Genomic DNA, 15,981 nt, shown 5'->3' on the forward strand with positions numbered 1-15,981 from the left:
TTTTGGTGGGGCGAGTAAGGCGCTGACGTCTCATGTCTAATCCTGTTTTTGGTTAACACTGTCTGAAAATCGTGACATGTAAATTCAGTGCCGTTATCCGAACGCATCAGGCCTGCTAAATCAGTGTGTACTAGCTCTAGGGGCTTCTTTGCTTTCCTATCTGGCTCTCTATTTCACATCTGTGTGAATTTTCCTTGCGTGCACACCTCACATGACTGTTTCAATCCAGATGAACCTTCCTTAATCTCCATACCTCTCACCACTCTTTGTAAATTTTTCACATTCTCATAATTACAATGACTTAATATCTGATGCCAGGTCTGTACATCATGGCACACTTTACATTGGTCAGCATAATTTTCAACAGTTGGGAAGTAATACAAGTTACCACTCTCATGCATGTCAAACCTGCGACCGTCTTTGGTAAGTATGCAACTGTCCCCTTTCTCGAAGATCGTCGTTGCACCTCCGTTGGTTGCTCTTGACACTGAGAAGATATCATGTGGGTATGAAGGCATGTAGAGCGCATCCCGTAGCTGCGCTCTGCGTTGCTGTCCATTGCTGTCTAGCAGGTGGATCCCCGCGGTGCCTCTTTGTTGCGCCATCCCGTTGCACTTGCTCCCATCTGCTAACTCCACGGAGTGAGAGCTTGGCTGGAACAAGTGGTCGAAGCTCTCCAATTTGCTGATGTTGTTCACGATGTGTGAAGTTGCTCCTGCGTCCACCATAATCCCTTTCATCTTGACATTATCCGGTGGTCTTTCTTTCTGGACGTATTTGGCCATGAAGAGGGAATCGCGGTCACTGTTGAAGGAAAGGCCGGAAAACCTGGTCCTGGAGGACGGCTGACCTCGTGGCCTTTCGGCGTGATCTTGAACTAGGACAATTTCTTTTCGAAGTTAAATAGGACAAAAACCAAGTAAAGTTGCAAAAACACAAAGTACTTTATTTACAGAAATTTCTGGGCACAGAGACTAACAGGAAAGAAACTCCAAGCTGTGTGCAAAGAGCCATAATTTATATACAATATTTATACCGTTTCTAGTAGGTGTTCACATGAGATGATCTAACTCTCATCCTATCAGAAGATGCCACCGCAAGATGTTCTCCATTTTCCCACATTGTGGCAATTATTTCATGTTCTGGGGAGGCTCACTCTACTATCTAGCAGCTGCAGGATCCACTCAAGGACATGCTGGGAGAATCACATAATTCTTCAGTCAGAGGTCACATTTAGGAATGTTATGAGTTATTGTTATCTGCAAGGTAAAGATGGTTTAACAGGCACACTAATTAAAAAGTGGTGATTTACAATAGTAAATTATAAGTTGTGAGTCAAAGTGTCAAAAATAGTGCGTTAACATATATGTACAGCATCACAGTCGTGCTTCTCCACAAACTTTCTGGCGCCATCCCATCCATTCATCTTCTTGCACATCGACTCTGCATGCGTGGCATTCTTATAGTAATTGCACCACACTTTCCTATAGCATTTTCGCGCCATGTGTCCCTTTGTCCCACACTTGTAGCACTTGATATCCGCATCTTAATCTTTTCTGTTGATTTGGCCTTTGCTTTGTCTTGCGTGCGTTTTCATCAAGTTATCTGTACTGTGTTCGGTCATTCTCATTTTCTCAGACTCTTCATAAACTCGCATTCTTCTCTTGAAGTCGGCAAAAGTGACATTGTCCTCGTTCTGTGTCACATGCAGCTCCATGATGTGTAGGCAACTTAAAAACCGTGTTTCCCACAGGTCGTATTTCTCCTCAGACCCGTCGAATAGCAGCTGCGGTGCTGAAAGTCCAGTCGCTCGCCATCTTGTATCCCGCCAATTTTCTCCTCAGCTCTAAACTTTATCGCGTAATACGTCGCGATGAACTTCTAACTTACTACTCACGCTCGCTTATCTTCAGCCCTGGGGCCATAACCTGTTAACATATCAGAAATGCTCATACGGAATTGGCGTAACGAACGACAATCGGAACGTCAAGTTTATCTTCTTTTTATTAGACCGGAGCCTGCCACGCTCACCTGAACACTTGTACATACCGTAAATTACACGTCATACTCAATCGAACAAGAGTACTACATCCACATAGAACCACTTCCGGGCACAATAGGAAGTCCCAAAATAAGAGCGTCACTTAACATCTGGTATAAACCAATACCCTGCCTGAGTATATGAAAACTGGAGAGTTGTGGTGTGTGTTCGTGTGTGTGTGTGTGTGTGTGTGTGTGTGTGTGTGTGTGTGTGTGTGTGTGTGTGTGTGTGTGTGTGTGTGAGAATCTTCAGATTAATGCTTTTTCATGTAATTGTGTACAGTAAAACACACTGACCAATTTCTGAATTACAAATAATATATAAGCATCCATTTTCTCAAAATGATTTTCCTTTCCAAGATATTGTATTGCCTTTGGACAAGTAATGAGTTCATAACTGTACACATATTGACACATATCCCGCCAGAGGAGTGACCCGGGTGTTGGTGGGTATGAATGAAGTTGCCCCTTGAGGTGAACACAGTCACTGCGAGGTTTTCATGCATTTTTTTTGTTTATTTCGTTTGTTGTTTTGTTTTGTTTTTTCAGCACCGCCTGACAGTCAAAACTGAGGGAAACAACTCCAAACATCATGAAGGAAGTTCTGCCACGTGACGCTCCTTACTATAAATCCAAGTCATATGATTAAGAGTCTGCTATCCAATATGGCGACCGATTTGGGGCGCTTGGCTGGTTGTCTTCTCTTACTGATCAGTCTCGTTTCAAGTTTTCCTCTCCGTCCGGACACGAAACGGTTCGGTACCTGCGGATACGAGGTGAGTTCCGGCGACGGCTTGAACTTCATTGTTGTTTAGCATTACTAGCTAGCTAAAGGCTAAACTACTTTACTGTTCTCCCTGTCACTTCCCCCTCACTTTACATTGTTGGTTACAGTAGCCGGTGTGAATCCTGTAAACACAGGTGTTTATTGCTTTACGGTGTGGTAGAGTGTTTACGTGTACTTAGTTGTGTATTTGTGTGTGTACAGTCATGTCATACCACCAAGTCCAACCTGCTGAATGTCCACCTGGTCCCGCACACTCACGACGATGTCGGCTGGCTCAAGACTGTTGACCAGTATTTCTATGGAGGTTAGTCTGACACACACACACACACACGCACGCACGCACGCACGCACGCGCGCGCACACACACACACACGCTCACTCTTGGTTCATGCTGTGAGAAGAATTGTGAGGAGTGTGTAGCGTCTGAGTGCATTTTTCGTTCTGTTTTTTTGTGTGCTTATTTTTCATGTTTATTCACATTCCTGTTAATATAGTTTAATCAGCTATGTTTGGAAGTTTGGGGGGATTAGGGGGCAATCTGGCAGCCCACAGGGGTGGACATGTCAGTGAGCTCTGGGTTCGAGAGGATGACACGTCGGCATGCCATTAACCCTCTGCTGCATCGCGGTCACTACAGTGGACGGCTACTAAAATGTGACTTTCTCTTTAACGCATGGGTTTCTATGATGGCACTGCATATCAGCCGCTCTCTACTGCCTTAGTCCGTTAAGGTCAATTCAGTGGTGAGTCAGTGTAGGGGTAAATTAAGATGGTCATTAATCAGCTCCCCCTGCTGACCACTGCTGACATATCCTGTCAATCCTTCTATGCTGAAGAGCCCCAGTGGTTAAAAAAATATGATATACAGTAGCATCCAGGGAAGGATATTATCTCTTTGAAATCTGAAATTTTTATGTCCAATATCCATGGAAGTCGACGGTCGTGACCCAATTATATGACGTATATTTAACATGTTGTATAATTAGGTCACTGTCTCTCGTAACTGTAAGTCAGTGCATAAATTTTATATTTATAAGCTATTCATTTAAAATATAATTTTTTGTGGACATTAGCAGTACAGTATTTTCTGCACTTTAAGGCGCACTGGACTATAAGGCGCACCCTCAATAATTGTTTTGTTTTATAATATATTTCATATATAAGGCGCACCGGATTATAAGGCGCACACAATAAAAAATAAATAAAATTTAGTTGATAAACTGCAGCGGCTGTAGTTGCTCAATCCGTCCACTAGATAGAGCCGTGCTGCTCAGGCAGTCATGATTGCATTCATGACTTCCTGACTACCATTGAATGGCTCCTATTGTTATGTCAATAAGCCATTCCTAGCCTCATCAAGGAAACCTGATCACTTGACCACTTTGCCATCTTAGAAAGAAGTCAACACGCATATTAAAAAACCTGACATTAAAAACTGGTTAATTTCATTACGAGTGTAGTCAGTGCGAACAGAGCGGATTATTTCCTGATCTGAAGTTTGAAGCAGATATTTAAGCTCTGACTTTCGTCTTCTTTTTTTAATTAAATATTGTTTTGATGGATCGGTAGTCCAGTCGGAGGTGAGGTGCAGCAATTTGCTGCTGTATGTCCTAAACAATTGTTTAACTAGTTTTTAATGTCAGGCTGCTAATTTATTGGCAAATCTTCTTCTTTTCCTTTCGGCTTTTCCCTTCAGGGGTCGCCACAGCGAATCAATTTCCTCCATCTAGCCCTGTCCTTTGAATCCTCTTCTCTCACACCAGCTACCTTCATGTCTTCCCTCATTACATCCAGAAACCTCCTCTTTGGTCTTCCTCTAGGCCTCCTGCCTGGCAGTTCAAAACTCAGCATCCTTCTACCAATATATTCAGTATCTCTCCTCTGGACATGTCCAAACCATCTCAGTCTGGCCTCTCTGACTTTATCTGCAAAACCTCTAACATGTGCTGTCCCTCTGATGTACTCATTCATGATCCTATCCTTCCTGGTCACTCCCAGAGAGAACCTCAGCATCTTCATCTCTGCTACCTCCAGCTCTGTCTCCTGTCTTTTCCTCAGTGACACTGCCTCTAGACCAAACAACATCGCTGGTCTCACCAGTTTTGTACACCTTTCCTTTCATTTTAGCTGAAACTCTTCTATCACACATCACACCTGACACTTTCCTCCACCCGTTCCATCCTGCCTGTACACGCTTCTTCACCTCTTTTCCACACTCTCCATTGCTCTGGACTGTTGACCCTAAGTACTTCAAATCCTCCACCTTCTTGATCTCTTCTCCCTGTAACCTCACTCTTCCACTTGGGTCCCTCTCATTCACACACATGTACTCTGTCTTACTGCGGCTAACCTTCATTCCTCTCCTTTCCAGGACAAACCTCCACCTCTCTAGCTTCTCCTCCACCTGTTCCCTGCTCTCACTACAGATCACAATGTAATCTGCAAACATCATAGTCCATGGAGATTCCTGTCTAACCTCGTCTGTCAGCCTGTCCATCACCATAGCGAACAAGAAGGGACTCAGAGCTGATCCCTGATGCAGTCCCACCTCCACCTTGAACTCCTCTGTCACACCTACAGCACACCTCACCACTGTCTTACAGTCCTCATACATGTCCTGCACCGCTCTCACATACTTCTCTGCCACTCCAGACTTCCTCATACAATACCACAGTTGCTCTCTGGGCACCCTGTCATAAGCTTTCTCCATATCTACAAAAACACAATGCAGCTCCCTCTGGCCTTCTCTGTACTTCTCTATCAACATTCTCAAAGCAAATACTGCATCTGTAGTACTCTTTTTTTGGCATGAAACCATACTGCTGCTCACAAATGTTCACTTCTGCCCTTAGTCTAGCTTCCACTACTCTCTCCCATAACTTCATTGTATGGCTCATCAGCTTTATTCCTCTGTAGTTGCCACAACTCTGCACATCTGCCTTGTTCTTAAAAATGTGCACCATCACACTTCTCCTCCATTCCTCAGGCATCTTCTCACCATCTAAGATCCTGTTGAACAACCCAGTCAGAAACTCTACTGCCACCTCTCCTAGACACTTCCATACCTCTACAGGTATATCATCAGGGCCGACTGCCTTTCCACTTTTCATCCTCTTCAATGCCCTCCTCACTTCATCCTGACTAATCTTTGCTACATCCTGGTCCACAACATACACCTCTTCTAGTCTTTGTTCTCTCTCATTTTCCACGTTCATCAACTCTTCAAAGTACTCTTTCCATCTTCCCATCACACTACTGGCACCTGTCAATAGACTTCCATCCCTATCCTTAATCACCCTAACCTGCTGCACGTCTTTCCCATCTCTATCTCTCTGTCTTGCCAACCGGTATAGATCAGTCTCTCCCTCTTTACTGTCCAACCTAGCATACAAGTCATCATAAGCTTCTTGTTTGGCCTTTGCTACCTCTACCTTAACCTTACGCTGCATCTCCCTGTACTCCTGTCTACTCTCCTCAGTCCTCTCAGTGTTCCACTTCTTCTTAGCTAACCTCTTTCTCTGTATACACTCCTGTACCTCCTCATTCCACCACCAAGTCTCCTTATCTACTTTCCTTCCAGATGACACACCAAGTACTCTCTTACCTGTCTCCCTGATCACATTAGCTGTAGTTGTCCAGTCATCTGGAAGCACCTCCTGACCACCCAGAGCCTGTCTTAACTCCCTCCTGAAAGTCATGCAACACTCTTCCTTTTTCAGCTTCCACCATTTCGTCTTCTGCTCTGCCTTTGCCCTCTTGATCTTCCTCACCACCAGAGTCATCCTACACACCACCATCCTATGCTGTTTGGCTACACTCTCACCTACCACTACTTTGCAGTCACTGATCTCTTTCAGGTTACACCGTCTACACAAGATGTAGTCTACCTGTGTGCTCCTACCGCCACTCTTATAGGTTACTCTATGTTCCTGCCTCTTCTGGAAGAAAGTATTCACTACAGCCATTTCCATCCTTTTTGCAAAGTCAACTACCATCTGTCCTTCTGCGTTCCTCTCCTGGATACCAAACCTGCCCATCACATCCTCATCACCTCTGTTTCCTGCACCAACATGTCCATTGAAGTCTGCTCCAATGACAACTCTCTCACTTCTAGGCATGCTCTGCATCACTTCATCAAAGTCCGACCAGAATTTCTCCATCTCCTCCAGCTCACATCCTACCTGTGGAGCATACCCGCTAACAACATTGAACATCACACCTTCTATTTCTAGCTTCAGACTCATCACTCTATCCGACACTCTTTTTACCTCCAGGACATTCCTAACAAACTCCTCCTTCAAGATAACTCCTACTCCATTTCTCTTCCCATCTATACCATGATAGAACAACTTGAACCCTGCTCCTAAATTTCTAGCCTTGCTACCTTTCCACCTGGTCTCCTGTACACACGGTATGTCTACCTTCCTTCTCTGCATCATGTCAACCAACTCTCTACCTTTTCCTGTCATAGTTCCAACATTCAACGTCCCTACTCTTAGTCCTATACTCTTGGTGTTACTCTTCTCTTTTTTCGAGCGAACGCACTTTCCTCCTCTCCTTCTTCGACCAACAGTAATCCAATTTCCACCGGCGCCCTGTAGGTCAACAGCGCCGATGGCGGTCGTTGTTAACCCGGGCCTCGACCGATCCGGTATGGAAGTCAAAGGTTTGATTTGCATCTTTGATTTCGCAAAAGTTTTACGCCGGATGCCCTTCCTGACGCAACCCTCTGTATTTATCCGGGCTTGGGACTGGCACAATAAGACACTGGCTTGTGTCCTCTTGTGGCTACATTGCTAATTTACTGGCAAATATGACGCTGTTTTACTCCTAGAACTGACTTTAACGTCGGTGTCTCACCGCCGTGAATTTCTCCGCACGTTGCTGCAGACAGAATACACAAGCCTGAATGCGCCCCTCCGCGGGCGGCGGAGGGGCGCATTCAGGCTTGTGATAGCTACATTTGATTTGCAAATGTAGCTATCAACTACATTTGTAAATCAATTGCAGCACACCCGTTGGCACCTCTGTCTAGCAGTGACTCTGCTCTTGAAATTTCAGAAAAGACTGGAAGATCAGCTTTGAGGGTCTTTCATTCACCTTTATGCCAGTTTCTCCGTGTGTTTCCACAGACTAATAAACCTTCACTAGATCAAAATGACAGCACAATGGCATTTTTAAGACCAATTAAGTTTAAAGTGGGTTATTTCCGACGCCAAATAGTTAGGAAATACTGAGATCAGTCAGTCAGTCAAACTTTATGAATAGATTTGTTGAAAGTTCCTTATGTTTTGCTACGTAATTACTGGTGCTCCTACAGTTTGCTCTACCATCTGAGAGCAGCTCAGTCAGAGCCGGGACTTCGGCGACGCCCCTTGACTACCGTTTGTTAAGGGGCGTAGGCCTGGGTGCCTTGTGAGGGTTTTCCTCTGGTGGCGGAGTGCGGCATGACTGGCGGCCAGACTGCTGGCTTTTTTTCAGCATGTTTTTAACCAGTATTAATATGAATATTAATCCATATATAAGACGCAGTGGATTATAAGGCACACTACGGGTTTATGAAACAATTTTAGGCTTTTAGGTGCGCCTTGTAGTGCGGAAAATACAGTAGTTTGAGTTACTATAGTAATTATTTTATTTAGACATCAAATGCAGCAAAGAATGAGGTGGCCTACAAAATAATCAAGGAAATTCTGTCCAGCTCCAGTGATAACAATGATTATGAGTGGCTGCCAGAGAGGAACAGAGGCATAGGAATTGAGGATGATGGAGATACAGACAAATCCCAAGGTGTTTTTTGATAACTTCTGCAGCATTCCACTCATCAATGCCTTGAAAGAACAAAGCATCTATGGCACAGGTACATGCAAGGCAAGGCAAGTGTATTTGTGTAGCACAATTCATACACAGGGAATTTCAAAGTGCTTTACAAAGGCAACAAAACACAAGAACACTTCAAAGATAAAAGGGGATTAAAACAAGACTATAAAATATCAATAAAAGAGCAATTAGATGGAAAAGTTAATTAAACAGGAGAATAAAATATCTAAACTAAAACCACTGATTAAAAAAATGCAGATAATTAAAAAACGAATTCAAAAATGTGAACAAAAATGTCTTTAACCCTGATTTAAATGAAGTGACTGTTTGAGCAGATCTGAGGTAGTCAGGTGCTTTGTTCCACAGGTGAGGACCATAACAACTAAATGCTGCTTCACTTTGTTTGGTTCTGGGAACACACAGTAAACCTGTCCCAGATGACCGAAGGGGTCGAGAGGCTTCATAAGGAATTACAGTATTTTCTGCACTAAAAGACGCTCCTTTAATGAATTGTTTACTTTTAAATTTATTTCATATATAAGGCGCATCGGATTATAAGGCGCATACAATAAAAAATATCAAAATAGATGTAAAAAACTAGTGGCTGTAGTTGCGCTATCTGTCCACTAGCTAGGGCATTCATGACTGAATACCTTTAGTCAGCTGTGAAAGGCTATTGTTATTTCAGTGAGCCATTCTGAGCCTCATCAAGGAAACTTTTTCACTTTGCCATCTTAGAAAGAAGTCAACACGCATATTAAAAAACCTGACATTAAAACTAGTTAAATCCATTACGAGTGCACTCAGTTCGAACAGGGCGGATTATTTCCTGATAAGCTCTGATGTTCATCTTCGTTTATTAATTGAAAATTGTTTCAATCGATCGGTAGTCCAGTCGGAGGTGAGGTGCAGCTATTTACTGCCTAAACAAATTTTTAACCAGTTTTTAATGTCAGGCTGCTAATTTACTGACAAATGTGACACTTTTTTACTCATAGAACTGACTTTATCGTCGGTGTCTCACCGCCATGAATCTCACCGCACGTCGCTGCCAGACAAAATACACAAGCTTATATGCGCCCCTCTGCCGCCCACCCAGAGCTATCAACTACATTTGCAGATCAATGCTGTAAACCATGCACCTTTGTCTCGCAGTGACTCTTCTTTTCCTTTCGGCTTTTCCCTTCAGGGGTTGCCACATCAATGATGTGATCAATGATGATGAACACAATGCAGCTCCCTCTGGCCTTCTCTGTACTTCTCTATTAACATCCTCAAAGCAAATACTGCATCTGTAGTACTCTTTTTTTGGCATGAAACCATACTGCTGCTCACAAATGTTCACTTCTGCCCTTAGTCTAGCTTCCACTACTCTCTCCCATAACTTCATTGTATGGCTCATCAACATCTAAGATCCTGTTGAACAACCCAGTCAGAAACTCTACTGCCACCTCTCCTAGACACTTCCATACCTCTACAGGTATATCATCAGGACCGACTGCCTTTCTAACCTGTATAGATCAGTCTCCACCTCCTTACTGTCCAACCTAGCATACAAGTCATCATAAGCCCCCTGTTTGGCCTTTGCTACCTCTACGTTCACCTTATGCTGCATCTTCCTGTACTCCTGTCTACTCTCCTCAGTCCTCTGTGTCCCACTTCTTCTTAGCTACCCTCTTTCTCTGTATACACTCCTGTACCTCCTCATTCCACCACCAAGTCTCCTTATCGACTTTCATGTCAGATGACACACCAAGTACTCTCCTACCTGTCTCCCTGATCACATTAGCTGTAGTTGTCCAGTCATCTGGAAGCACCTCCTGACCACCCAGAGCCTGTCTTAACTCCCTCCTGAAAGTCATGCAACACTCTTCCTTTTTCAGCTTCCACCATTTCGTCTTCTGCTCTGCCTTTGCCCTCTTGATCTTCCTCACCACCAGAGTCATCCTACACACCACCATCCTATGCTGTTTGGCTACACTCTCACCTACCACTACTTTGCAGTCACTGATCTCTTTCAGGTTACACCGTCTACACAAGATGTAGTCTACCTGTGTGCTCCTACCGCCACTCTTATAGGTTACTCTATGTTCCTGCCTCTTCTGGAAGAAAGTATTCACTACAGCCATTTCCATCCTTTTTGCAAAGTCAACTACCATCTGTCCTTCTGCATTCCTCTCCTGGATACCAAACCTGCCCATCACTTCCTCATCACCTCTGTTTCCTGCACCAACATGTCCATTGAAGTCTGCTCCAATGACAACTCTCTCACTTCTATGCTCACATCCTACTTGTAGAGAATACTCACTAACAAAATTGAACATCACACCTTCAATTTGTAGCTTCAGACTCATCACTCTGTCTGACATTCTTTTTACCTCCAGGACATTCCTAACAAACTCCTCCTTCAAGATAACTCCTACTCCATTTCACTTCCTATCTACACCGTGATAGAACAAGTTGAACCCTGCTCCTAAACTTCTAGCCTTGCTACCTTTTCACCTGGTCTCCTGGACACACAGCATGTCTACCTTCCTTCTCTGCATCATGTCAACCAACTCTCTACCTTTTCCTGTCATAGTTCCAACATTCAACGTCCCTACTCAGGGTCCAATACTCTTGGCGTTCTTTCTCACGGGCACATTTTCCTCCTCTCCTTCTTCTATCAACAGTAGTCCAATTTCCACCGGGCGCCCTGTAGGTCAACAGCACCGATGGCGGTCGACCGATCCGGTATGGAAGTCATAGGTTTGATTCGCATCTTTGATTTGGCAAAAGTTTTACGCCGGATGCCATTCCTGACGCAACCCTCGGTATTTATCCGGGCTCCGGACCAGCCCAATAAGACACTGGCTTGTGTCCTCTTGTGGCAACATTTTTGTCTAGCAGTTACTCTTTCGTGAAGTTTCAGAAAAGGCTGGAAGTTCAGCTTCGGGTTTCTTACATTCACCTTCATGCCAGTTTCTCCGTGTATTTCCGCAGACTAATAGAATGGACTGTCACTAGATACCAGATTACAGCACAATGGCATTTTTTAGACCAATTAAGTTTAAAGTGGGTTATTTCCACCGCCACAGTGGTTGGGAAATACTGAGATCAGTCAATCAGTCAAACTTTATTAATGGAGTTGTTGAAATGTTTTGCTACGTTATCGTAGCCCGTCACCGGTGTTCTTCTCAGCAGGCTGCTCTGCCGTCAAACAGTAGGTCAGTGAGAGTCGGCACTTCAGCAACACCCCTTGACTAACGTTGTTAGGGGGCGTAGTACGGCCCGAATACTGTCTGAGGGTTCCCCTGGTGGCATAGTGCGTCATGACTGCTGGCCAGACCGCCGGCTTTTTTTCAGCAATCTTGTTTTTAATCAATACAAATAGTAATATTAATCCATATACAAGGCGAATCGGATTATAAGTCGCACTACGGGAGTGGGGAATGAGGTCCTTCCACAAGTGAAGGAGTTTAAGTATCTTGGGGTCCTCTTCACGAGTGATGGAACAATGGAACGTGAGATTGGACGGAGAATTGGGGCAGCAGGAGCGGTCTTGCAGTCGCTTTACCGCACTGTTGTCACAAAGAGGGAGCTAAGCAGAGAGGCAAAGCTCTCCATCTACTGTTCACTCTTCGTTTCTACCCTCACCTATGGTCATGAGCGATGGGTCATGACCGAAAGAACGAGATCGCGGATACAAGCGGCTGAAATGGGCTTTCTCAGGCGGATAGCTGGTGTCTCCCTTAGAGATAAGGTGAAAAACACTGCTGATCGCGAGGGGCTCAGAGCAGAGTCGCTGCTCCTTCGCGTGGAAAGGAGTCTGTTGACGTGGTTTGGGCATCTGGTGCGGATGCCTCTGGGATGTCTCACTAGGGAGGTGTTTCTGGCACGTCCAGCTGGGAGGAGACCTCGGGGCAGACCCAGGACCAGGTGGAGGGATTATATCTCAACACTGGCCTGGGAACACCTTGGGATCCCCCAGTCAGAGCTGGTGGATGTGGCCACGGAAAGGGAATTTTGGGGCTCCCTGTTGAAGCTGCTGCCCCTGTGACCCGACTACGGATAAGCTGTGGAAGATGGATGGACTACGGGATTATGAGAAAATTATAGGGTTTTAGGTGCTCCTTATAGTGCGGCAAATACTGTAATAAATCTTGCATGTACTTTGGTCCAAGGCCATGTAGAGCAAACGGACAGAATGGAGCTAATCAGAAGCGACAACTGAAAGAAATGGGAAGAGGAGCTTCCTGTGTTGCCACCAATAATGCAAACATCACTGTCGCATGTTAGCTCAAAAGTCCAGTGAGGTCTGGTCCTGTGCCGGCCAGTCCCCTGAATGTGTTGCCAACAGAAGTGATCAAGAAGGAAAAAACAATGATGATGCTCCAAAAACTCTTCTCTTTGGCCCTTTACAATCAACACGTGGGTGGGGTTGATCTTGTTGACCAATCTACCACAACAGATGGAGATGTTTTTTTGGATGTGACCATTGTGAATGCCTGGTTCCTCTACTTGATTGATGGTCTGGAAAAGATGAGACTCCTCCCCTTCAAAGCTTCTGTAGCTCATGCACCGATAAATAGTGGCACCCTCCAGCAAAGCAAAAGAGTGGGACCATACCACCTGTGACGCGGAGAACAGTCACCAAGTAGCCCGTGAGGTCAGGGTATCACTGGCCCCAACTCACCGAGGTGAAAACTGCCAACAGATGCCATGATGCTGCATGCACATGGAAGACCAAATGCATCTGCATCCAATGTTGTGAACCACTCTGTGCCCTGGATGCTTTGCAGACTTTCATATAGCGTAGGTGTGACGAACATAGGAGTTTACAGAGATGGAGAGATTAAAATATCACTTAACAATTCCCACAAATTGTTGAAATGTTTTCCAAAGCATAAATGGATACAAGGGTTTGTTTTTTACAATATAACATAAGCTACTTCATTTTTACCGTAAGTTCATAATGATTTATGTTGAGTGCTCAGGGGAATGTAGTGCACTGAATGTTTAACTTTATGAAAAAATATTTTTGAAAACAAAAAGTTGAACATTGTTTTTCATGAAGATTAAAAACACTAGAAAAAAATCTTGACCAAGGTGTTCTTGGTGCATTCATCAGAGGTTAAACTGGCACCAACAGTCAGCTGCTCGGTGGAAGAGGTGAGTTTAGCAGTGGGAGAGAAGGTCGGGGACAGCAGCATAAAGTCAGCCTTCCAAATGGAAAACGCGGTGGTTATTTTCCTTGACAGTGCTGACAAGGTGAACCAGGCAGTCGAGCGGTGTGGTGATTCAGAACACCTTCACCCTCTTCTCACCCTGGCGAACTCCACTAAGAAGGTGATTATATTGAACTCACCACCGTTCATAAGCAACGGGGTCTTGGAGAAGGAGGTGTCTCAGCACAGTTCATCCAGCGGTTCCTGACTGGGACCTGGTGTGGCGGCCCACGACGCAGGCAGTCCTGGCCCATTGCTGAGGTCAGTGACTCAACCATGCCTTATTTTTAATGGACCTGTGGAGCGTCAAACTGAAAGACCTTCCATTGTTTTAACAGACTGTTTTAAAATCTGGAGTTTTTTAATAAAGAAAAGACCAAAGGATTTTAACTCACTTTATTGGATTTTAAAAGAACCTGTCATCATAGGAGGACTTTTTAACGTGAAAGACATTGCAGTAGAAAACAAGTTCATCGCGGTGAAAATGTCCACCCTTGGGCCTGTGGTGGAACTTTGTGGACCCATTTTAGACGATGCTGCTGGTCTGTCCTCCGCTGTGGGTGTGACCTTGGTGAGGCTCGTCGAAAGACTGCTGCGAAGCTGGAGGAGGTTACTCACCCCACAGCAACTGAATTTCATCAGTTTCTATTGAACAGGTCTTTTAAATCCCGATGTTGCCGGTCCCTTATCAATAGAGAGCTTATCTCCTTTTTTTAAGGACTCTGTCAGACCTGATCAGCCTCAGTGGCAGTAATGGTAAAAACATGTACAAAATGATGGTAAAAATTTTAAACAAAGAAAAAGTTAAGGATCAGGCTGATACTCCATAGAGGGTTCACCTTGGTCTTGCACCGGGGGTGAACCCTTCTTTCCATAGGTCACCATTTTCTAAAAAACGTTGGAGCTCTCCAATGAAGGGTTTTACATAGTGCTATGGCCGTCAAGTTTTATTTCAACTTTAAATCCAAATGTGTCGGAAAACTGTTCTGTTTGCAGAGAAACTATTTTCCACTGTTTCCTGGACTGTCAGAAGCTCAAAAACCTGTTCCTGTTTTTAGAGAGAGTCTCTCATTTGGTCTTGTTTTTAACAAACAGGTCCACATAATCAGTTCTAAACGCAGGAAAACTCAAAAAAAGGAATGGCAGATTTTAAACTTCCTTCTGGGTCAAAAAAAAAGTCTTTATGCAGGAAAAACAAGGTCGGAGGCTCTTCAGACTGTAATGCAGAAGTAATTTCAAAAAGATTGGTCCAAACAAGAATTTATTTTAATAATTGATTTAATTATTACAAAGCAATGAACGATAGGGAGTTTTTCCAGAATATCTGGTTTGTCAAAGATGTGTTAAATTCTGTGTTCAGAGAGAAGCTTGTGTTGGGTCGTTGTTTATCTTTTTCAATTATTCATCTATTTTTTGTTTGGTTGTTTCTCTTGTACGTGAATCCCTTTTCTCATGAATCTCGTAGTTTCTGTATGAGTGTGATTAATTTGTTAATTTGTTGTCTGTGAATAAATGTGATTTTTAAAAAACTCTAAAACTCTGTCTCCCTCACTCACCTATTCACTCAGAAGTTTCTGGCTATTTGATATTTCTTTACATTTTGGATAGATGATGGTTCGATGTGGATTTTATATACATCAGGGGTATTCAATTGAAAGTCACGGAGGTCCAGTTATAAAAATTTCCTCTTCGTAAAAGGTCCGAACCCAAGTCCAGTTTGTGTCTTATAGCTGGGCCCTATGTCCACATTATCATTTATTATGAATTTTCAATGCAGTATATGTTTCGGTGAGTGCACAGCTAGCGCTTTCACCTCACCATAAATAAGAATAAACCCAGGCAAATAAATTTCAAGCCTTTGTTAGATTGAAGAACACACACCCCTCAGAATGCAAAATTAAGTGCAAAAAGAGCTGAATAATGCTTTTACTCGTAAAACAACTGAAGGCCTAGACTTCAATTAAAAAAACATGAACATATTCAGAAAGATAAATAAAAACTGGCTCTTTCTGGGGAAAAATACAAAAACTTTCTTCATGAGAGAAAGGGGTATGTGGCCTGCCAGTACTTTACTTGTGCACAAGTAACCTTCTGCACACCTTGTGCCTTTGCACGCCTTGTGGTGGT

At 43.9% G+C, this 15,981-nt stretch overlaps 1 protein-coding gene across 2 annotated transcripts in view; it reads left to right on the top strand.

Moving 5' to 3' along the window:
- Positions 1–2,666: 2,666 nt before the first annotated feature.
- The window catches only part of man2b1 (mannosidase, alpha, class 2B, member 1), a 52,632-nt gene continuing 39,317 nt past the window's right edge, over positions 2,667–15,981 (top strand). For both annotated transcript variants that reach the window (XM_068321612.1, XM_068321613.1), the window contains exons 1-2: positions 2,667–2,816; positions 3,029–3,131. In XM_068321612.1, the coding sequence (XP_068177713.1) occupies positions 2,682–2,816; positions 3,029–3,131 (238 nt within the window). In that variant the 5' untranslated portion in view covers positions 2,667–2,681. The remainder of the gene's footprint in view (positions 2,817–3,028; positions 3,132–15,981) is intronic.

This window comes from Antennarius striatus, chromosome 8 (assembly GCF_040054535.1).
Source record: "Antennarius striatus isolate MH-2024 chromosome 8, ASM4005453v1, whole genome shotgun sequence".
Lineage (NCBI taxonomy): Eukaryota > Metazoa > Chordata > Actinopteri > Lophiiformes > Antennariidae > Antennarius > Antennarius striatus.